The sequence below is a fragment of the Xenopus laevis genome, chromosome 6L (genome assembly GCF_017654675.1).
Source record: "Xenopus laevis strain J_2021 chromosome 6L, Xenopus_laevis_v10.1, whole genome shotgun sequence".
Lineage (NCBI taxonomy): Eukaryota > Metazoa > Chordata > Amphibia > Anura > Pipidae > Xenopus > Xenopus laevis.
In genome coordinates this window covers 154,450,103-154,474,477 of record NC_054381.1, presented here as the reverse complement: position 1 = coordinate 154,474,477, position 24,375 = coordinate 154,450,103, and the positions used below count along the sequence as shown (strand labels likewise).

General features: G+C 39.8%; 1 protein-coding gene across 3 annotated transcripts in view; it reads right to left on the bottom strand.

The window, feature by feature from the left end:
- phf20l1.L (PHD finger protein 20 like 1 L homeolog) overlaps positions 1-24,375 on the bottom strand; it is a 45,119-nt gene that overhangs the window by 20,474 nt on the left and 270 nt on the right. For 2 of the 3 annotated variants that reach the window (XM_018268268.2, XM_018268270.2), the window contains exons 2-11: positions 23,678-23,785; positions 12,774-12,945; positions 11,360-11,444; positions 10,492-10,580; positions 10,165-10,396; positions 6,881-7,006; positions 5,399-5,481; positions 3,735-3,927; positions 1,994-2,161; positions 650-835 (exon numbers count right to left, since the gene is read on the bottom strand). In XM_018268268.2, coding sequence (XP_018123757.1) covers positions 650-835; positions 1,994-2,161; positions 3,735-3,927; positions 5,399-5,481; positions 6,881-7,006; positions 10,165-10,396; positions 10,492-10,580; positions 11,360-11,444; positions 12,774-12,945; positions 23,678-23,760 — 1,417 coding nt within the window. In that variant the 5' untranslated portion in view covers positions 23,761-23,785. The remainder of the gene's footprint in view (positions 1-649; positions 836-1,993; positions 2,162-3,734; positions 3,928-5,398; positions 5,482-6,880; positions 7,007-10,164; positions 10,397-10,491; positions 10,581-11,359; positions 11,445-12,773; positions 12,946-23,677; positions 23,786-24,375) is intronic. The other variant, XM_018268269.2, reaches the window with a different exon arrangement.

Below are 24,375 nucleotides of genomic sequence, written 5' to 3'. Positions count from 1 at the left end.
CAGCCTATTGGGTTTATTTAATGTTTACATGATTTTCTGGTAGACTTAAGGTATGGAGATCCAAATTACGGAAAGATCTGTTATCCAGAAAACCCCAGGTCCCGAGCATTCTGGATAACAGGTCCCCTACCTGTGCAAAGCATTAGGGATGCACCAAATGTACTATTTCAGATTCGGCAAAACCCCCGAATCCTTTGCGAAAGATTAGGCCAAATACCAAACTGAATTCCATAGGGGTGGGAAGGGGAAAACATTTTTACCTTCCTTGATTTCCCTCCCCGCCCGGTTCGGCCGAGCAGAAGGATTTGGCCGAATCCTGCCCGAATTGGATCCTGGCGCATCCCTACTAAGAATACATCTGGAGAACAAGGGGTAGCCCTGCTATTCACGAGTGAAGTTACTAGGCTGTCTCCCAGTTTCCCCACAAGGTTTCTCTAAAAAGGGTGGTTCACCTTTAACTGAACTTTTAGTAAGTTATAGAATGACTTAATTCTAAGCAACTTTTTCATTATTTATTTATTTTATAGGCTTTTTAATGATTTGCTGGAAATGCCAACTGGAGAGCTGCTGAAAAAAAATCTCCTATGCAACATATTAAATGAAGTTTCCCTTTAAACAAGCTATACAAGTAGAGAGAGAGGCATTTTACCGGATGAGGCCGAGGCTGAACTGTCTGCTACTGCTTTGGAAGAACTGGATTTCCGTTGTATATTTTCCTTTTCTTTACTGGGGCAGTTCACGCGGATGGAGGATTCAGGAGGTACAGGCGCTGCCGTGGGCTCCGTGCTGTGACTTAGATCCAGAGGCTCCGGCTTCTCTGGGGCATCGGCGGGGACTGAACAAAACAAGATGATGCTTTAGTACATATACAGCATATCAGTCACTACAATGGGGCAACAGCCTGGGCTCCTTGGTGAAAAAAAGGACATGTTCTCCTTTAAATTAAGTTTTAGTTATAGAATGTCCTATTCTTAGCAGCTTTTCAATTGGTCTTTTATAATAGATTTTTTTTTTTAATTATCTGTCTTCCCCTTCTGCTTCTTTCAAAAACGACTGCTCTGTGAGGCTACGGTGTCGTTGATATTTCTGCTTTTAATGCTTATCTTTCTATTCAGGCCTTCTCTTAAGCATCCAAGGGCAGGGTTGCTAAGGCAATTTGGTCCCTAGCAACCGAACAGATGCCGAATTCTAAAGTGGAGGGCAGCTGAACAAAAAGCAAAATCATTCACAAGCCACCAAAAAAATAATGACTGGCAAGCTCTCCAGCTATAGCATTCTATAAGTTAATTGATAGGGAGAACTGCTCGTCCTGATGAAGGGAGGGTGAACCCCCCGAAACGTTGATGCACGGGTGGTGAAAAATAAAAGGGGTAAGCTCCCCACCTGCAAGAAATATGGTGTTTGTGTGACTCTCTTCCAATGCTTTTTGTAAGCTCTCCAGCTACAGCATACTATAAGTTAATTGAAAGGGAGAACTGCCCCTTTAAAAGTTAAAATAACTTTTAGCATAATGTAGAGAGTGATATTCTGAGACAATTTGCTCTTGGGTTTCATTTTTTATTATTTGTGGCTTTTGAGTTATTTAGCTTTTTATTCAGCAGCTCTCCAGTTTGTAATGTCAGTTATCTGGTTGCTAGGATCCAAATTCCCCTAGCAACCATGCACTGATTTGAATAAAAGACTGGAATATGAATAGGAGAGGCCTGAATAGAAAGAGGAGTAATAAAAAGTAGCAATAACAATACATTTGTAGCCTTACAGACTATTTGTTTTTTTAGATGGGGTCAGTGACCCCCATTTGAAAGCTGGAAAAAGTCAGAAGAAGGAAAATGATTTAAAAACGATAAATAAAAAATGAAGACCAATTGAAAAGTTGAGCCATTGAATAACATAATAAAAGTTATAAAAGAACCAGCTCTTTAACTAGAATATTCTCAGAAGTATCTATTTAGGTACTATCCACCCAGCCAGGGGTTAATTAGAGAACAATTACCAGTCGCTACTGAAAGTCTTTGCTGGGTGTGAGGGCCGCTCTGCAGTCCTTTCCGATTGCTGAATGGAGGGCTGGGGAAATCTCCAGACGATGGAAGGGCTGATCTCTGAGGCCTCCTTCGATTCTTGCGCCCTGAAGCCTTGCCCAGAGCTGCAGGCTGTGACGTCCCTAATTAATAAGAGAGACTTCTATTCATTATCAACATAACGAGTGTCTGCTGTAAAGCTGCCCATTAGGAAAGATCATTCTAAGCAACTTCCCCATCACGTCCATTACAACATCTCATTGGTGTCTCGCAGTAAACTGATCTTCCTTTTTGTATCAAGGGAAACATTGTTCCTCGGCTTCTGCTACATTGTCCCAAATGTCAGGCACAGAACAGCATTCACACAGCAGTTATAGGCACAGATAGCTGGGAAAACTCAAATTAAAGGGGCGGTTCACCTTTAAAGGGATACTGGCATGGGAAAAAATGTTGTTTTTTTTTTCAAAACACATCAGTTAATAGTGCTGCTCCAGCAGAATTCTGCACTGAAATCCATTTTTCAAAAGAGCAAATAGATTTTTTTATATTTAATTTTGAAATCTGACATGGGGCTAGACATATTGTCAGTTTCCCAGCTGCCCCCAGTCATGTGACTTGTGCTCTGATAAACTTCAGTCACTCTTTACTGCAAGTTGGAGTGATATCACCCCCTCCCTTCCGCCCCCAGCAGCCTAACAACAGAACAATGGGAAGGTAACCAGATAACAGCTCCCTAACACAAGATAACAGCTGCCTGGTAGATCTAAGAACAACACTCAATAGTAAAATCCAGGTCCCACTGAGACACATTCAGTTACATTGAGTAGGAGAAACAACAGCCTGCCAGAAAGCAGTTCCATCCTAAAGTGCCGGCTCTTTCTGAAAGCACATGACCCGGCAAAATGACTCGAGTCATTTGGCAGATTAGTAAATACAGGTATGGGATCAGTTCTCCAGAAACCCATTATCCAGAAAGCTCTGAATTATGGAAAGGGTATTTGATGAAAATGGAGTTTATGGAAGATACGCATCCCATAATTCAGAGCTTTCTGGATAATGGGTTTCCGTATAATGGATCCCATACCAGTAAATATACAGCCAGGGTGGAATGGATATACAGGTATGGGATCTGAAATCCCGTTATCCAGAAAGCGCAGAATTACGGAATATCTGTCTCCCATAGACTCCATTTTATCTACATAATCCAAATTTTTAAAAATGATTTCCCTTTTCTCTGTAATAATAAAACAGTCGCTTGTACTTGATCCCAACTAAGATATAATTAATCCTTATTGGAAGCAAAACCAGCCTATTGGGTTTATTTCATGTTTATATGATTTTCTAGTAGACTTGAGGTATGAAGATCCAAATTATGGAAAGATCCATTATCTATAAAAAATAGGTCTTGAACATTCTAGATAACAGGTCCCATAGCTGTTCTTGCCCAGCATTATCTATGCAATTTCTACTAATATATGGGCATAGGCAAATATGTATCCTAATTCCTCCTTGTCCATTTTAACAGAAACCTATAAATAGGAAACAAAGCAATAGGATTACATAAATTGTGCATAACTATAACACTACTCCTGAATGCCATTCCCAGGGGAATCAGGCTTTAACCCCCAACCCATGAATTGCACTGAATCCAAGCTCACTGCACGCATCTCTGAAAAGAAGAAAAAGAGAATTTGGGGAGAATGGTCGGGTCCTCGCCTTGCGTTAAGTCTGGAGCAATAGGGGACATGGGAATCTGTTTACACCCCGAGGCATCTCCGGGATCCCGTTTGTTTTTCCTGCTGCGAGACTTCCCTGCAGATAAAGCTGTCGGGAGCAGAGCGGGCTTCAGTGTGCCGCAAGGGTGGCTAATGGCACCTTCATTTTGTTTCTGTGGTTTGGGAGAAATCTCCTGAATAAGAGAAAATAAGACAAGTTATATTTGCATTACATACACATTGGCACTCACATTTGATTACATATATAACCCCTGCTGTTTTACAATTTATGTCATGTTTTATTACATATTCTTTGATATCTGATCTACCTTCTACAGTGATTGTTTTATTTATGCAGGGGCATGCCTTGCAAATTGCACATTTGTAGCCTTTTATCCTATTAGAAAGCCAAGTGGATTTTGGTGCATTACTGTAATGCCGGGATTCCCAAACGTTTGAACCTGTGAGCAACATTCAGAAGTAAAAGGAGTTGGGGAGCAACACAAGCATGAAAAATGTTCTTGGGGTGCCAAATAAGGGCTGTGATTGGCAATTTTGTAGCCCCTATGTGGATTGTCAACCTACATTGACGCTCTGTTTGGCAGTACACCTGGTTTTTATACAACTAAAACTTGCCTCCAAGCCTGGAATTCAAAAATAAGCCCCTGCTTTGAGGCCACTGGGAGCAACATCCAAGGGGTTGGGGAGCAACATTTTACTCACGAGCTACTGGTTGGAGATCACTGCAGTAATGGCTCCGAGTTAGTCTATCCTTCAGATTTCTATTGCGCCTGAAGGTGACTGTTGGTCTTTCACCTTTTTGAGGTCGTCATCCTGTTCCAAAATGTGCCAATGTTTATTGTGAATTTGTTTGATTTCCTCATGTTCTGCACTACAGTCACCTATTACCAGGGCCGCCATCAGGGGGGGGACAGGGGGGACAAGCGTACCGGGCCCGGGCATGAAGGGGGGCCCGACAGCGCTGCATTTTTTGAAGATCCGGGCCCCCTTACGAGCGCCCGAGCCGTACGTCCCCCCTCTGCATTGCCGAATGCGGAAGTGCCGAAAAGCCGAAGCCGATGCGCCGAAAAGACCCGAAGTCACGAAAACGGCCGAAGCCGAAGTCCTGAAGCGGAGCAAAGACCCGAAGTCACGAAAGGAGGCGAAGTTGAAGTACTGAAGCCATGAGTTCAATTCTACTGAACACCAGTTTGTGGTTTTTTTAATCCCCTGGCCACCAATGTATTATTTTAATATTCTATAGGCCCCTGCCACCAATCTTTTTGTAAAACATTTTTTTTTGGGGCCCCAATTTTTATATATATATATATATATATATATATATATATATATATATATATATATATATATATATATATATATATATATATATATATATATATATATATATAAATATAATAGAAGTTCCACTACAGGAATAGAACTATTAGCACCCTGATTGCAATTCATGGTGGACATTTGATCTGGTCTGCCTGAAAAGAACAAATGATAAATGTGGGACAACATAGAGGCTGGCTTAGAAAAAGAAAAATCAGCATATGGATTTCACAGCTCAAAGCACTGATCCAGAAACAGGCAATGATTATAGCGGCTTGAGAATAGTTTCAGTAACTTAAAGGCCCTGTAGTGGGTCCCAATTCATACCTCCTCCGGCCTTGATGTCTTTTCTGAGACGCGATCCTTCTTCTCTGCTTCGTCCAAACCAACGGCTTTAGATGCCAATAATCCTTCAGTGAGAAGAAAGGAACAAGAATGCTAAGAATGACACTCTCTTCTGTATTATAATATAATGGTAAAAGCTCAGTCTGCATGAGAGCGCCACCTGGTGGACTGAGCTCAATATTAGACAGTGGAAGACACGGGGTACACAGGGACATCCCACACGATCAACAATATTATTCTGTCATGATTTTTATGATGTAATTTTTATTTCTAAATTACATTGTTTACACTGCAAATAATTCACTCTATAATATAAAATTTCATTCCTAAACCAGCAAGGGTTATTTTTTGTTGTTGTAATATTAGTGTGTATGCAGCCATTTTGCCTGGTCATGTGCTTTTAGAAAGAGCCAGCACTTTAGGATGGAACTGCTTTCTGGCAGGCTGTTATTTCTCCTACTCAATGTAACTGAATGTGTCTCAGTGGGACCTGGATTTTACTATTGAGTGTTGTTCTTAGATCTACCAGGCAGCTGTTATTTTGTGTTAGGGAGCTGCTATCTGGTTACCTTCCCATTGTTCTGTTGTTTGGCTGCTGGTGGGGGGGGGGGTGATATCACTCTAACTTGCAGTACAGCAGTAAAGAGTGACTGAACTTTATCAGAGCACAAGTCACATGATTGGGGCAGCTGGGAAACTGACAATATGTTTAGTAGTGATCTGCGGGTCGGGGTTTTCCATACCCACACCCGCCTCCCCCCACCGACTTCCTTTTTTAGACACGCACCAACCCGCCAATGACATCACAAAAGGGGTGGGGCAGGCGCGTCCATAAAACAAGAAGACAGCAGCACAAGGTGACGGTGCGTTGAGTGCAGGAGAAGAGCTCAACCCGCCCGCCACCCGTGAAGAGGAGTGCGAGGTCGGTCCCAACCCGTCCGACCCGCGGGTATCGGGCTGGCCCGCACATCACTAATGTCAGATTTCAAAATTGAATTTAAAAAAACCCTGTTTGCTCTTTTGAGAAACGGATTTCAGTCCAGAATTCTACTGGAGCAGCACTATTAGCTGATGCGTTTTGAAAAAAAGAAGATTGCAAAATTCAAGTTCTGCATCAGTGGTTTTATCCAATGGCCCTGTAACTCAACTCCCCACGCATACAGTAAATCAGGAAATGCCTCGCCACAGCCAGTTAGCCACCTCTTTAGATGGGACTGTCTGGGTTGGACATGTCCAATCCAATTTTGCAACTGTCGTGTTGGGATTCTGGGTGGGACACAGGTTCCATGTATCCTCAGTCTATAAAGTTTTTGCCCCACTTCCAAGCCCAATATCATCTGATTAAGCCAACGTTGTAGAAGTTACAGAAAAGTAGAAGAACACTCTACTAAGAAGCAGTATGGCAACACTTTTTCTGCCCAGGGTTTGACTGAACCTCCCAGATATTGTAACGTAAGCAAGTACCTGTAATTTTGTTCAGACGAGCTCTCTTTGCTTGAAACGAACTTGTCTGACTCAGTTTTCTTTTCAGCAAAAGCTCATTCTCTTGTGGCTCAATACTCATCCTTGAAGTCTCTGGCAAAGCAACATCTAATTGCAGGGGGAAAAAAAACAAAACAAAATTTTAATTTTGGAGCCCTAGTGGACTTATTAGTATGCATGTATAGTTTTAAACACTTTAGGGGCCCATTTACTTAGCTCGAGTGAAGGAATGAATAAAAAAAACTTCGAATTGCGAATGGTTTTTTTGGCTACTTCGACCATTGTCTTCGAATCGAACTAAAAATCGTTCGACTATTCGACCATTCGATAGTCGAGGTACTGTCTCTTTAAGAAAAAACTTCGACCCCCTAGTTTGCCACCTAAAACCGAAGTCAATGTTAGCCTATAGGCTTCCTAAGCATTTTTTGGTCGAAGAAAAATCGTTCGATCAATGGATTAAAATCCTTCGAATCCAACGATTTGAAGGATTTAATCGTTCGCTCGATTGAACGAAAAATCGATAGAATAGCGCTAAATCCTTCGACTTCGATATTCGAAGAATTTAACTTCGACAGTCGTAGATCGAGGGTTAATTAACCTTATTCGACCTTAAGTAAATTTGCCCCATATATATATATATATATTATATATATATATATATATATATATATAATATATATATATATATATATATATATATATATATATATATATATATATATATATATATATATATACTCCTAGCCTGGTGCAAGTAGTCCGAGAAATATGCCACTGCCGAAGTAGCACAAAATATAGACAAAAAAAAACATTATAATGAAATAATTCAAATTTTTTAAAATGATTTCCTTTTTCTGTGTAATAATAAAACAGTAACTTGTACTTGATCCCAACTAAGATATAATTAATCCTTATTGGAGGCAAAACCAGCCTATTGGGTTTATTTAATGTTTACATGATTTTCTAGTAGATTTAAGGTATGAAGATCCAAATTATGGAAAGATCCCTTATGTGGAAAACCCCAGGTGCCGAGCATTCTGGATAACAGGTCCCATACCTGTATTATAAATAGGGATGCATTCAGCCTTTTATAGCAGGATTCGGATTCAGCTGTATCCTTCTGCCCGGCCGAGCCGAATTCAAATTTGCATGTGCAAATTAGGGGCGGGGAAGGAAATCACGTGACTTTTTGTCACAAAACAAGGAAGTAAAAAAAGTTTACCCCTTCCCACCCCGAATTTGCATATGCAAATTAGGATTCGGTTTGTTATTTGGGCAAATCTTTCGCAAAGGATTTTGCGGTTCGTGTGAATCCAAAATAGTGGATTCAGTGGAATCCTTCACAAAAGATTTGTCTGAATACCGAACCAAATTTGCATATGCAAATTAGGGGAGGGAAGGGGAAAACGTTTTTAATTTCTTGTTTTGTAACAAAAAAATCACGCAATTTCCCGCCCCTAATTTGCATAGAAATTAGGATTCGGTTCAGAAGGATTCAGTCGATTCCGACTCCTGCTGAAAAAGGCCAAATCTTGGCCGAATCCCGAACCGAATCCTGGATTCAGTGCATCCCTAATTTGAACAGCATAACTTGCTTTATAGGTAAACTTCTTCAATCAAATTAAAAAAAAAATATGTTCTTTTTTTACAAGAGCTCATACAGTTGGCCTTACGTCGAATAAAGACTTTCTTTAATTTCAATAAAAAAAAAAAACATTCATCCATCCCTCAGTTAGGAGCAGATTTAATACAATGTGATGTTAGAGCTCGACACAGTAAAATACCACTGCACTCTATTCATTCCTATAAGATTTTTAAGGGATTCTGTCATGCTTTTAAGGGTCAGATTCGGGGAGATTAGTGGCCCGACGACAAATCTCCTCTTCAAATTTCCCCAAACGTGATTTATATTCTAGCCGGCGGGAGGCTGTTCGGGGAGATTAGTTGTCCCAAAGAAGAGGAGATTTGTCGTCGGGCGACTAATCTCCCCAAATCTGAGCGTGTGCCCCGACCTTTATGGTTTACTTTTTAATTCTAAATTACACTGTTTACATTGCAAATAATTCATGCTACTATTTAAAATGTTTTCTTGAACCAACAAATGTATTTTTTTAGCTGTAATATTGGTGGGGAGGATCTCAGTGCATTGTGTCTGATCCTGAGCTTTGAGAAGGAGCCAGCACTTCAGGATGGAACTGCTTTGAGACAGTTATTGTTTCTCCTCTTCCCATTGCATTGACACAGGTTGTGTTTGCATTGCTAAAAGTAGACATGAGAATAGCACCCAAAAAGCAGGGTTTTTAGCAATGCAAACAAATCCTGAGGTGTCAGGGAGCTGCCCATTGTTCTGTTGAAAGGCTGCTGATGATGGGCTGCTCAGGGTGGAAGGAAGGGGGGTGATATCACTCCAACTTGCAGTGTAGCAGTAAAGAGTGACTGAAGTTTATAAACGCACAAGTCACATGGCTTGAGGGCTCTTGGGAACCTGACAATATGTCTAGCCACATGCCAACTTTCAAAGTGAAATATAAAAACATCTATCTGCTCTTTTAAAAAATGGATTTTAGTGCAAAATTCTACTGGAGCAGCACTATAAACTGGTGAGTCTTGAAAAAAAAAAAAACCATCCCTTTGAGAGGAATAACTCCCAGAAACACGCCGCAGCATTCCGAATCCTGTGAAAGTGGTTTATTATGCCAATAAACTAGGCAACGTTTCAGGCCATTGCCCTTTCAGGCTCAGGATTCAGAGTGCTGCAGTGTGTTTCTTGGGAGTTATACATGGGTCTCTGGCAGGGGGACCAGCAGCTTGCACCCGACACTACAACAAGCTGTGAGTTATAGTTGAGCATCGCCTGCATTTGGTTGCCTTTGAGAGGTATATTTATAACAGTGAACTCGAAATTTTACCCACTGATAAATACACCTCTAGACATCCCATAGGAATGAATTGAGAGTGACGGAATTTTACTCTTATGTCACACTTTCGTAAATCTGCCCCTTTTTCCATATGAAACGTGATGGATTGTGGAACTTCAAGTCCCTCTGCTGATGTTCGCTGTACAGATTCTCTGGGAAGTTCAGGGATTTCAAATCCCACAATCCATTACTTGAACATGGAATACGGTGAGTGAAGAGTTGAATGACTTGTATATATATACAGTATATATTCGGTAGTTCAGATACTGTTTATGGACCTTTTTAACAAAAGCCCAACTGAATGAGTTTATGTGGAAAAAGAGGGGTGTTTTTTCCCACATTTGAGACCTGTAGAGGAAGTAAGGGGAGTACCCAGGTTCCTGCTCGATGTGGGCTCCTCCTCCTCTTTCTGGAAGATGCCAAACGTTTTGCTCAGAACTGCCTCTTCCTTCTTGGAGAGCCCTTTGCTCCACTTCTTCTCCTCTTTGTCTTTATTGCTGTTGATGCTGGTCCTGGGCTTGTTCCCGGATTTATTCTTTGCTGCCACCACTGCAGCTGCTTTGACAAGTGCGATCCAATCCTTAAATAAAAGCAAGAAGGGCAACTGTCAAGTCTTGTTATTCATTACTAAGCTCTAACAAATAAATGGCTGAAAGATGGGGTCTTAACCATTACCTGTCCTTTTGCATCTTCTGGCATGGATTTAATGTGCATTTTCTTCAGACATCTAATGACCCCATCATAAAACTGCACGGTGTAAGTTCCTATAGAAGAAAACACATATTTCCATGCTTAGGTTGTGATACAACTCCTTGTAAAAAATCTCAGGATACCACACAATAGCTGCTGCAATTCTCTACACAATCCTTAGTCAGTTTAAAGGAACAGTAACACCAAAGTTATAAGTAATTCATTTATAATGTACTGTTGCCCTGCACTGGTAAATAAATGTTGTTGGTTTCAGAAAAGACTACTATAGTTTATTTAAATAAGCTGCGGTGTAGCCATGGGGGCAGCCATTCAAGCACAGGATACACAGTAGATAACATATAAGTACTACTATAGTTTATATAAACAAGCTGCTGTGTAGCCATGGGGGCAGCCATTCAAGCACAGGATACACAGTAGATAACAGATAAGTACTACTATAGTTTATATAAACAAGCTGCTGTGTAGCCATTCAAGCACAGGATACACAGTAGATAACAGATAAGTACTACTATAGTTTATATAAACAAGCTGCTGTGTAGCCATGGGGGTAGCCATTCAAGCACAGGCTACACAGTAGATAACAGATAAGTACTACTATAGTTTATATAAACAAGCTGCTGTGTAGCCATGGGGGCAGCCATTCAAATGAAAAAAGGGGCAGGTTCACACGGCAGATAACAGATAAGCTCTGTAGAGAAATTATAGCGATATATAGATTTTAACAATGATATTACCTCCCATAGGCTTTCTACTATGTTATAGTCCCATAACTTCAAGCCAGAATGGGGTGTGGTTTACAAAAATAAATATATGAACTAGCAGATACACATACCTTCCTTGTTTATAGTTTCAATCTTGGCTGGGTAATATCTGCAGTCAGTCCATCGCGCCAACACCTCTTCCCCTTCTTTAAAATCCTGTGCAAAGATCATCAGCAAATAATCTGGTTTGGTTTCTTTACATTTTTAAATGCATTTAAAGGAGAATTCAACCCTAAAGTTAAAAAAAAAAACCCTACCCCCCTAAACTAAATAGCCCCCCCCTCTTCCCACCAACGTTACCCCGGGCAAATGCCCCTAACATTTTACTTTCCCCTCGACGCAGATTCAGACATCGGAGTTCACGGGAGCCATCTTCTTATCTTCAGAAAGCTTCGGGAAGTGAACGGCGTGGTGGCACATGCGCAGTTGGAGCAATTTTCTGTTTTGCGACAACTGCACATGTGCCAAAACTCACGTGAATTGCCGAAGCATCGCCCCATTCCGAAGATTACCGAAGCGGCTGAAGATGGCTGCCGTGAACTCCAATGCCTGAATCTGCACCGAGGGGTAGGTAAAGAGTTAGGAGCATTTCCCCGGGGTAACACTTGGGCTGGGGGGAGGTCTTTGTAGGGTTGGGGGATAGTTTTTTAACTTTAGGGTTTAGGTCTCCTTTAAAGAGATGAGATGGTCAATGTTAAGTATATTTTAGCTATTATTTATTGAGAGGTATTTATAAAGGACATACAACACATTCTGCAATACTAGTGATACTAGTCTGGGTTTACTTAAAGGTGAACCACCCCTTTAAAGGAAAACTATACCCCCCAAACAATGTAGGTCTCTATAAAAAGATATTGCATAAAACAGCTCATATGTAAATCCTGCTTCATGTAAATAAATCATTTTCATAATAATATACTTTTTTAGTAGTATGTGCCATTGGGTAATCATAGATAGAAAATTGCCATTTTAAAAAATAAGGGCTACCCCCTGGGATCATATGATTCACGGAGCACACAAACAAACCATAAATGTTAGATCACATGAGCCAATTAACAGACAGAGTTGTGTCTTTTGTTTCCACACTTCTTCCTGTTACAGTTAGAGCTGCAGTATTTCTGGTCAGGTGATCTCTTCCTGTTACAGTTAGAGCTGCAGTATTTCTGGTCAGGTGATCTCTTCCTGTTACAGTTAGAGCTGCAGTATTTCTGGTCAGGTGATCTCCGAGGCAGCACACAGACCATCACTAAATGGTGGCTCAAGGCAAGATATGTAAAACGGCAATATTTACTTAAATATATATTCCACTTTGATTAGATTCTTTAATATGCCACTTAATTTGATATAAACTCTATAAATCTGTTGCTTAAGTATTCATTTTGGTGGTATAATTTTCCTTTAAACTCCATCTGAATTGTAGAAGAATAAATAATAAACAACATTTATATGAAGTTCAGTAACAGAAAAACAGAAAAATGCCCTTACAAAATTTTCTTCGTCATCTCTGAGCCCCTCCTTCCTCAATGACGGCCTCTCGAGGGGGCGGAGTCGGCTGCTGTCCCAGTGGATCCACTCGTCGTATCGACTGCTCCAACGCTCAAAATGGATCAGCAGCTTTTCCTCTTCGTAGTCGATTTTCTCTATCTTTGAGGGGTACCTGCATAGAGCACAGACCAGAAGGTGAAATACCACAAAACATGGCTGCCTTTAAAGAGCAGTGACATCCACACATGAGTGTTTTAAAGTAATTAAAATCAGAGGGCTAATTTATCAACATTCAAATATGGGTTTTTTCCACAATACGATTTTTTTTGCGGTAAAACTCACAAACTCGAATTAGAACTTCAAAGCTAAAAAAAACTTGTAACTGTAAATCTTCAGCATCTAAAAACTGGTGAGCTGGAGAAAACATGTCCATACATACGGAGCTCTAGGGCCCAGCGATCGGATCATAACAGGCGGTCGAATCGAGGACTGCATCAACAAATCAAGGCAGTCCTCGATCCAACGGTTTTTTAAGCCCAGCCCATCGACATATGGCCGACATTTAAGAATCAATGGGAGCCCATGCTCGATTTGACCTCATTTATTATTAAAATAACCCAAATTAATCGGATCGCGGAAAAAGTCAATAAAATCGAGCGAAAACTCGAATCATACAAATTTTTCGAGGTTTTTTCCAGGCTCTCTAGATTTTTTTGAGTTTTTGCCCAAAATAAAACTGATTTCCAGTAAACCTAGCGTAGACCATTAACACTTCAAATTGAGATAGATGCCTTTCCCATTGACTTATACAGGCCCTTGACAGGTCTGAGATGGTGGATTTTGGCTTTTAGCAGCATCGGGGTATAATAAATCACGAAAATTTTGTTTGTTTTTTTTTTCATGAAAAATTTGAGTTTTTGCCTCAAAAAGCCCACCAGATAAATTAGAGGTTTAGTAAATAACCTCCTTAAGGTACGAAGATCCAAATTACGGAAACGCCCAGGTCCCGAGCATTCTGGATAACAGGTCCCAAACCTGTACAAGCTTTTAGATAGGGCTTCACTATATAAATAAAACAATAAATATATTTGTACTGAATTGTTGGATATAGCGCTATCCCCAAAAACCCTATAGTGAAAAAGAAAATGTAATGGAAACTTCATAAAAAATGTGCTTTCATTTAATAAAGCCCTGTTAATATGATACATAATGATGCTGTAACCACAAAAACATCTCAACACCTACACAGTCATTATAATATGTTCCACTGGTAGGGCTGTCGCTTCCTGAGCTCAAATAGTGTAAAGTTTGACAAAAACGTCTAATATTATATAACCCCACTATAATATATCAGAATCCTAATATACTATAACCTAGTAACACAAAGACAAGTGTGAGAAATGCAAGTGTTAGGCCACCTAAGCCTGGTATAGAATATTATGCAAATGATCAACAGCATTCAACACAATAAAAGCTACAATTGACAAATCATAAAGCCTCAATTTTATCCTTAAAGGGATACTGTCATGGGAAAAAACATTTTTTTTCAAAATGAATCAGTTAATAGTGCTGCTCCAGCAGAATTCTGCACTGAAATCCATTTCTCAAAAGAGCAAACAGATTTGTTTATATTCAGTTTTGAAATCTGACATGGGGCTAGACATATTGTCAATTTTCCAGCTGCCCCAAGTCATGTGACTTGTGCTCTGATAAACTTCAATCACTCTTTACTGCTGTACTGCAAGTTGGAGTGATATCACCCACCTCCCTTTCCCCCCCAGCAGCCAAACAAAAGAACAATGGGAAGGTAACCAGATAACAGCTCCCTAACACAAGATAACAGCTGCCTGGTAGATCTAAGAACAACACTCAATAGTAAAAAACCCATGTCCCACTGAGACACATTCAGTTACATTGAGAAGGAAAAACAGCAGCCTGCCAAAAAGCATTTCTTTCCTAAAGTGCAGACACAAGTCACATGACCAGGGGCAGTTGGGAAACTGACAATATGTCTAGCCCCATGTCAGATTTCAAAATTGAATTAAAAAAAATCTGTTTGCTCTTTTGAGGAATGGATTTCAGTGCAGAATTCTGCTGGAGTAGCACTATTAACTGATGTATTTTGAAAAAAAACATGTTTTCTGATGACAGGATCCCTTTAAGAACAGAGAAAAACCACTGTATATTAACTAGAAAGCACCGAAATCCCACATGTAAATCCCCATGTAAATATGGGTGTGAGACAAGACATAGTTAGGGAGAACTGGAGCATAAATAATCCTTTTACCAAATCTGAGCAAACAAAATGGCACAAAACGGATGAACAGATTAAGTGAGAGGAGTAAATGTTAGTTTGTATTGCCAGCAAAGAACTCAACAAATCACCAGTTTGTATCTTCTAATAGACAAAGGCAAAAGGTAAAAGTTATGTAAACCCAAAAATAAAATGTTGCCTAATGAAAGGAATTGTAACTCCTTTCATTAGGCAATATTGCTTTTTACTTTAAAGGGCATTTACTGTATGACAGCCAAACGCATATTAACAATCTGACCAGTACAAGCTAAACACGTTCTCAAACTACATATACAGGTATGGGACCTGTTATCCAGAATGCTCGGGACCTGGGGTTTTCCGGATAACGGATCTTTCTGTAATTTGGGTCTTCATGCCTTAAGTCTACTAGAAATTCATTTAAACCTTAAATAAAACCCAATAGGCTGGTTTTGCCTCCAATAAGGATTAATTATATCTTAGTTGGGATCAAGTACAAGCTACTGTTTTATTATTACAGAAAAAAAGGAAATCATTTTTAAAAATTTGGATTATTTGGATAAAATGGAGTCTATGGGAGATGGCCATTCTGTAATTCGGAGCTTTTTGGATATCGGGTTTCCAGATAAGGGATCCTATACCTTTTGACAAAAACTGCAGGTTTTAAAAAATACCTTACTTTGTCAAATGGGTTCTTTTACTGAGGGAGGCCATACTGAGACTATAACATGCAAATTTCAGGAGCATGCTCAGATTGTAGCATTATCTTGACTATTCTACCCAGAATGCCTTGTTTTAGTAAACTCCTCCACTAGAAGTATCACGAGATTTCCCTATCTTGTCCCTAGGGTTGCCAAAAAAAAAAAAAAATACCAGCCTTTCTATATATTTATCTTTTTTACCTATTAATAACATTGGGATCAACCATCGCTTTTACTGGCCAGGCTGGTAAAATACTGGCAAGATGGCAACCCTACTTGTCCCCTGCTGGTGATGTTATTATGCAAATGAAGGGCACACAGTAACTTCCAGCAGGGGGCAGCACTACTGTACAGCAGCTAACACACAGGTTTGGCTGATTTGAAAATAGCTTAGAAGGGTTGCTAAGCAACCAAGGAATTTCAGCTGAGCATGTGCGAGAATTCAGAGCTGCAATTGGCTGGGAAGATATAGGTAGGAGGAGCCAGTGAAATCCAAGATGGCTGCCTCAGCTAGAACTGCAGGGGAGATAGGGGAGATCTTGCAGAAGGAATAGTGAGCTGATGATTTACATTATACAAACAATTCTAATGGTTTCAGAAATACGATTTCTTGAACTTTCACATCGTGTATTTACTTAGTAAATGATTGGTGCCCTTTAATTATTGGTAAATGTTGGCAATTGAAAGCTGAATTTCTTCAGACTATTCATACAACGTAGCAGAAATCAGTCATGCAGGCTTCTTACAAGGCCTGTTAATCAACCGCGTTCTGCTACATTGTTTCAAAAGTCAGAACTATCGAGACAGAGAACAGAAAAGACAGACGTACAGTAGAACCCCATTTACGGTTTTCAGGGGACCAGAAAAAATATATCATGCATGTGTTATGCATAATATATAGGTGGGACCAAACAACAATGTAAATTGAGGGGAAACTTAAAATCAGGGAATGTAAAATTGAGGTTCCACTGTATACAGTTTCCAGTACAAACCAGTGAAATACTGTCACCAGTGTATAATGGAAAACGTGCTGAAAATGGCTTAACATTATAATTTGGTTCATTAGGCAAAATGATATTTCTGTTTACATCATGCCCCAAGAAATGGAAACACTACAGGCACAGACGCGGAGGCTCATTGATCAAAGTCCGAATTTATCTCAATATTTTCTGCGACCAAATACGCACGGGTTTTTCTCCATATTTATTAATACACTTTCCTTAAAATTTTGTTTGCAGGGGAAAAAAAATAAAAAATTGTGAAAAAACTAATCGTATGAATTTTTTGGATTTTCCACCTGAAAACTCGAAATTTACAGATTATTGCACGAAACCCAATGTAGATGAAGTTATTTACAGGACTTCTACCACTGACTTATATGCAACCTCTGCATGCCGGATTTTTGGACTTTTTGGACTCAATCCTGAAAAAATGTGTTTTTTTTCCCACTAGAAATTCAGATTTTATACTAAAAAAACCCAAAAAACACAATTTTTTCATGTTTTTGGCATTCAGAGTTTAGTAAATAACCACCTACAAGTTGTAGTGAACTCAGCACCAGTCTAACAGCAAGAACAAACAGGCATGCCTTATTCCCAGCAGTTTGGCTTCTCAGTAGTTTGATCTTGATTCAGGCCCAGATTTGTTGAAAGGCCACAAGGACCGGGCCTAGGGCAGCACCATTTTAGGGGCGACATGCTGCCCAGCAGCATTTTGGACTTTTTCCTCTGGAGTTCATTAATCTCTGGTATTCTCCAGTGCCCCAGGACTAAGGATTAAGCATATATGATCGGAGGTATCTATCGAGAGGAACGCATGCATGCAAGTAAGGTGCACCCGCTCATGTATACAGGGGTGGGGGTGGTCTGTATATGGAGACTGGCATGGGGACGCAAGTAATTTAAATCCAGGTCGCTCTTTATTCATATTTAAAGGGGAACTATCGCTAAAATGAAAATGTAATATTAGCTTCATCATACTGAAATAAGAAACTTTCTAAATACAATCAATTACAAATTCTGTACTGTTTCTGAAATAATCAAGTTTATGTTCACTATTACTCTCTCAGCATCTGTTTCACTTCATTCAGCAGTTGGGTGTCAGATAATCATTGACAGTTAGATCCAATATATCTTATAGACTCCTTTTGCCTAGAAGATGTATTAGAGCTCACGCTATTAAAATCACCAGACATTATGTCTCTCTACATGCAGGTTTTGTGCAAGAGGCAGTTATCTTGTTAGATTTTGTTTGTACTGGAATCAGTTATTTGAGTGAGATCTAATACATCTGGTATAACTTTTGAAAAATAATCCCAAAGGATGCTTATAGATAAAAAGTAGGGATGCACCGAATCCAGGATTCGGTTCGGGATTCGGTTCGGGATTCGGCCTTTTTCAGCCCAGCCGAACCGAATCCGAATTTGCATCTGCAAATTAGGGGCGGGAGGGAAATTGCATGACTTTTTGTCAGAAAACAAGGAAGTAAAAAATGTTTTCCCATTCCCACCCCTAATTTGCATATGCAAATTAGGGTTTGTATTCGGTTCGGTATTCGGCCGAATCTTTCACGAAGGATTCGGGGGTTCGGCCGAATCCAAAAAAGTGGATTCGGTGCATCCCTAATAAAAAGTATATGTCTGGTAGGAAAGAAAGCCCCAAATCAGTTATTTGAGCTCTAATTCATCTGCTAGGAAAGGACCCCCCCCCATAAGATATATTGGATCTGTCAATGAATATCTGACACCCAACTGCTGCATGAAGAGAGAATGAAGAGAAACAGATGCTGAGAGAGGAATAGTGAATATACGATTATTTCAGAAACAGTACAGACTTTTTAATTAATTTTATTTAGAAAGTTAAATATGTCAGTATGCTGAAGCTAATATTATATTTTCATTTTCACGGTAGTTCCCCTTTAAAGAGCTCTCAGAATAACCCGCAATTCGGCCCAGACAAAGGCATCCACGGAGTCGCTACTCTATTAGTTAAACGCCTTTTATTAAACAACACTTCGTGACATTGGCAGTGGGTGAGTAGTAGAACTAACGCGTTTCGTGAATACAGAACCGGCACTTCCTCAGAGTTAAATGCGGATCACGTGCTATTGACTTAAAATACACTCACTAATGTGCATCAATTAAGAACATGTGTGTGCAAAAAGCGTTGTAACTGCCATATATATGTGACATACAATAAAAATTCCCGCGAGAGCAGCGACAGGCAAAAAACCTGTGTCTGGGGTGCAAAAAAAGTCTCTTTACGCACTTCTTTTTTTCACTTTGCAAATAAGCTCTTTTGTCTTTGAAATCCAAGTACAACAGAATTTAAACGGTATGCTCACCTCTGTATTCACTTTTAGTATGTTATAGATGGACCTACTCTAAGCCACTTATCAAATGGTCTTTATAATTTGTTTTTTAATTGTATTTGAGTCTTAAACACGCCTCTTATTCTGATTTCCAGCATGAAGTGAAAAGGTTGTCTGCTTGTTTTTTTTTTGTTCAACCAAAAACAAGTAAACTGTTTGGGTTCAGTTTTAGCCTTACTTGTATTAACTATTATTAACTGTATATTACTACGTGGCTGATTTGGTAATTGAGAAGGTATGGGGATATTAACCTTCATGTTACCAAACATGATTTGGGGACATGATTACACTTTACAAGTACATTAGAGGACATTATAGACAAATGGCAGGGGACCTTTTTACCCATAAAGTGGATCACCGTACCAGAGGCCACCCCTTTAGACTAGAAGAAAAGAACTTTCATTTGAAGCAACGTAGAGGGTTCTTCACAGTCAGGACAGTGAGGTTGGGGAATGCACTGCCGGGTGATGTTGTGATGCTGATTCAGTTAATGACTATAAGAATGGCTTGGATGATTTTTTGGACAGACATAATATTAAAGGCTATTGTGATACTAAACTCTATAGTTAATATAGGTATGGGTATATAGAATTTTAATTAAAAGTAGGGAGGGGTGTGTGTATGGATGCTGGGTTTTCATTTGGAGGGGTTGAACTTGATGGACTTTGTCTTTTTTCAACCCAATTTAACTATGTAACTAACTATGTAACTATGTTATTTCATTTCAGGTGTTCTCAGATAGTTCACTAGAATATTTTCAATTTTTGAAGTTTAAATTTTAACGTTCCCCTTTCTAGTGTTTGAGTCTGGCATCTCAATAATCCAGGCACTCTGATCTGTTACTATTTGTTACATTAGTTGATACATTTCTCAGCTGCATCTGTGGAATATTAGCAACTATTGTATCAAGTCTAACAGCTGCCTGTAATGAAACCCAGGTATTCCGCTCAGCAGGGACAAAGATAAGAAATGTATCAACTAAATGTATCGGTTTACAGAGTCTGTGACTTACAGAGAATGTGAAAATGTAACTTTAGGGTAAGGGCACACGGGGAAACTCGGGGAGATTTAGTCGCCGGCGACTAATTGCCTCTACTTCTGGGCAACAATCTTCCCAAACTGCTTTCCCTTGCCTTCCCGCCGGCAATAATGAAAAATCACCAGCGGGATGGCACTCACGGCTCATCGTTTTCCGAAGTCGCCCCGAAGTTGCCTTACGAGGAAACTTCGGGTGACTTCGGAAAATGAGGGCAATTTTTCATTGTAGCTGACGGGAAGGCAGATCCGGGGGATAGAGTCCTGCGCGGGTCCATTTTTTGGGACCCCAACCCGACCCGTAACCTGCAGTCCGCAACCCGGACCCGCAACCCCCATTCTTACCCGCTTGGACCCGCTACCCGACCCTACCCGCAAGCACCTTATCCGCAACCCTGACCCACGACCCGCTGACCATCAAGAATCAGGAAGTGCTGTCACTGTAAACCGGAAGTGACATCATCGGAAGTAGACGTGATCAGGGAAAAAAGGAGTAAAACAGGAAGTGCTGTCATTGTAAACCGGAAGTGACGTCATCGGAAGTAGACGTGACCAGAAGAAAGGAGTGAATATCGATATTGAGAAGACCCGCAACCCGCAAACCCGCGGGTATACCCGCACCTGGAACTTATAAACGCAACCCGCAGGGTACCGCAGGTTTTTGCGGTTAACCCGCGGGTACCCGACCCACTGCAGGACTCTACCGGGGGATATTCGTCCAGAAGAAAAGGCGATTGGTCGCTGGGTGACTAAATCTCCTTGTGTGCCCTTACCCTTAAACTTCAATAGAAGGAAAATAGTCACAAATTAAAAAAAATAAGTAGATAGGTGTACTATCCAACAACAAGTGAAATGAAAATAACGTTAAGAAGGTGACCAACCACTTTAAGCTCTACCAACCACACAATGTAGTTCATAAATGAAATAAAATTCATAAAGCCCAAGTGCTGCAAAACAAATATGTAAATGATTTTAGGCAGATGAGCCCTTAACCGTCTCATCATGACTTTCACTGGCCCATTAATATTGATGTCTACCTACTAAACTTAATTTTCAGGTCATCTACCCCTTATGGCCTATTTTACCTGTTTATACCTAGCACCACAAAGGGGTGGTTCACCTTTCAGTTAACTTTCAGTATGTTATAGAATGGCCAATTTTTTAATTGGGCTTCATTATTTATTTATTTTTATGGTTTTTAAATGATTTGCCTTTTTCTTCTGATTATTTCCAGCTTTCAAATGGGGGTCATTGACCCCATCTAAAAGCAAATGCTCTGTAAAGCTCCATATTTATTGTTATTGCTACTTTTTATTACTTATATTTCTTTTCAGGCCTCTCCTATTCATATTCTAGTCTATTATTCAAATCTAAGCATGGTTGCTAGGGGAATTTGGACAACCAGACTGCAGAAATAGCAATCTGGAGAGCTGCTGAATAACAAGATAAATATCTCAAAAACCACAAATAATAGAAAAGGAAATCCAATTGCAAATTGTCTCAAAATGTTACAATATATATCATACTAAAAGTAAGTTTAAAGGTGAACAACCCCTTTTTTGTACCCTAAACCTATGAGGACCTGCTTCCTAATTGTGCATTGTCCTAATTAATAAAGTTATTTGATACTTTTGTGTTCTTTCCAAGCCCATACATATATTGCCAGTACCCAGGGATCCTGCCTTTTAGGCTAGTGCCAAACAAGTTGGAACTCAACCTGCAGAGAAATGCAGGCCGAGAATCCACTCCGAGACTAGACTGTTCTGGAGAGCATGGCTTTTCACTAGCATTTTTTGATCATTTGCATTTGGCCTCAGTATATATTTTTGTCTATGACTTCGCACCAATAAAGTCCACACAACTTATATCTGTTATCTGCTATGTAACAATATAGGCCAATACTCAATTGTGCTATTATAGTGCTATTATATTATATACTATTTATAACTATTGTGAAAATTATAATGTAATATATGATTCATCTTATTAAAATAAGAAACTTTCTAAATACAATCATTTAAATATTCTACGTTGTTTATGAAATAATCAAGTTTATATTCACTATCCCTCTCTCAGCATCTGTTTCTCTTCATTCTGTCTTCATTCAGGAGTTGGGTGTCAGGTGAATGATCCAATATATCTTATAGGGGGGTTACTTTCCTACCAGACATATACTTTTTATCTATAAGCATGCTTTGGGATTATTTTTCAAAAGTTATACCAGATGTATTAGAGCTCACTCAAATAACGGATTCCAGTACAAACAAAATCTAGCAAAGTAACTGCCTTTTGCACAAATCCTGCATGTAGAGAGACATGAGGTCTGGTGAGTTTAATAGAGTGAGCTCTAATACATCTTCAAGGCAAAAGGAGCCTCCCTATAAGATATATTGGATCTAACTGTCAATGAATATCTGACACCCAACTGCTGCATGAAGAGAGAATGAAGAGAAACAGATGCTGAGAGAGGAATAGTGAAGATAAACTTGATTATTTCAGAACTGGTGATTATATTTAGAAATCTTCTGATTTCAGTATACTGAAGCTTATATCACATTTTTTGTTTTCACAATAGTTCCCCTTTAAACTCATACAAAAAAAAACACTTTGCATTTTTTGTCTTGCTGGTCCTTTATTTTACATTCCTAGTTTTGGTACAAATTGAATTCCAAAGATTTAATAGGAGAGACATCTGTTAATGCTGCTCTGAGATAAATTAAACACCCCACCACATGTAGAAATTGGTGTATTGGTGATGTATAAAGACCATTACGTTGGTACAGGGCACAGCCTACTACTGAACGGGACCAAATACTTCACATGGCATTATGTGCTTAAAGGAGAACTAAACCCTAAGAAATGAATAGGGCTAAAAATCCTATACTTTATATACTGAACTTATTGCACAAGGCTAAAGTGTCAGCTTGTCAATAGCAGCAATGATCCAGGACTTCAAACTTGTCACAGGGGGTCACCATCTTGGAAAGTGTCTGTGACACTCACATGCTCAGTGGGCTCTGATTGGCTGTTGAGAAGCTAAGCTTAGGGCTCGTCACTAATTATCCAGCAGAAAATGAGCTTCCCTGGCTGTAATATAAGCTGATGCTACAGGTTTGCTGATTATTAAATTCTGATGCTAATTGCACTGGTTTCTGTGCTGCCATGTAGTAATTATGTGTATTAATTACTAATCAGCCTTATATTGTGACATTACTATTCTATGTGTACTGTATATTGTGAGTGGCTCCCTAAGCTCAGTAAGTGACAGCAGCACAGAGCATGTGCAGTGAATCAGCAGAAAAGAAGATGGGGAGCTACTGGGGCATCTTTGGAGACACAGATCTTTACTGCTAAAGGGCTGTGGTTGCCTTGGGCTGGTACAGAAGCACAAAACATAATGTACAACATTTCTATCTACTTCTTTAGTTAGGCTTTAGTTCTCCTTTAAGCACGTAAATCCAAAGGTGAGTGCCGACATATTCTGTTCCTACTAAAGACAAAACAAGGAAGCAATGACACGTCCATACCATTTCAGTAAATAGTCTTGCGCTTCTAAACGTGCACCAATTTCGAATGCGATTCCAGGGCGGCTCGGAGGCGTCTCACTCATCCTGGCTCCTCCCGACGTCACGGACCTTGGAACAAATCACAGAAGCCCCCGTGTAAGTTCATAAACCCAAACATTCGAAGACTTCACAAGTCAACCCAAATAATAAAGTTTCACTGTTTTTAAAGTTATTTGTAAAAACAATTGCTACCGAGTATAAGTCTTAATTGCCCGGCACAGACGGGTCTGTTAGTCAGTCGCCTGGTCTTACATTGTATCAACAGTCAGAACCACCAGTGCAGAGAATATAAAGGGACACACACGGATTTCAATAGCGATACAAATAGAAATAACTTAAAGACCAAAGACAATGTGTAATGAATGTGTATTGAAGAGTCGCTAAGAATAATGTTTTCTTCTATAAAGGAAAATGTATTTGTTGGGTTGTCATTTCCTTAAACTTGAATTAAAGTGACAATCTGATCCTGATCTGTTACTGCCCATCTATCCCGGCTGTATTAGTCTCTATCATCACTTGTCCGGCCTTTCTCCCCGTCCAACCCCATGTCTCCCCTACCTGTCCTTCCCTTCCCCCTACCTGTGCTGCCATGTCTCCCCATCAGTTTGTGCCCAGCTGTCTCTCCTCACTGCCCCTATCATTCCCCTCCCTGTCCTTCC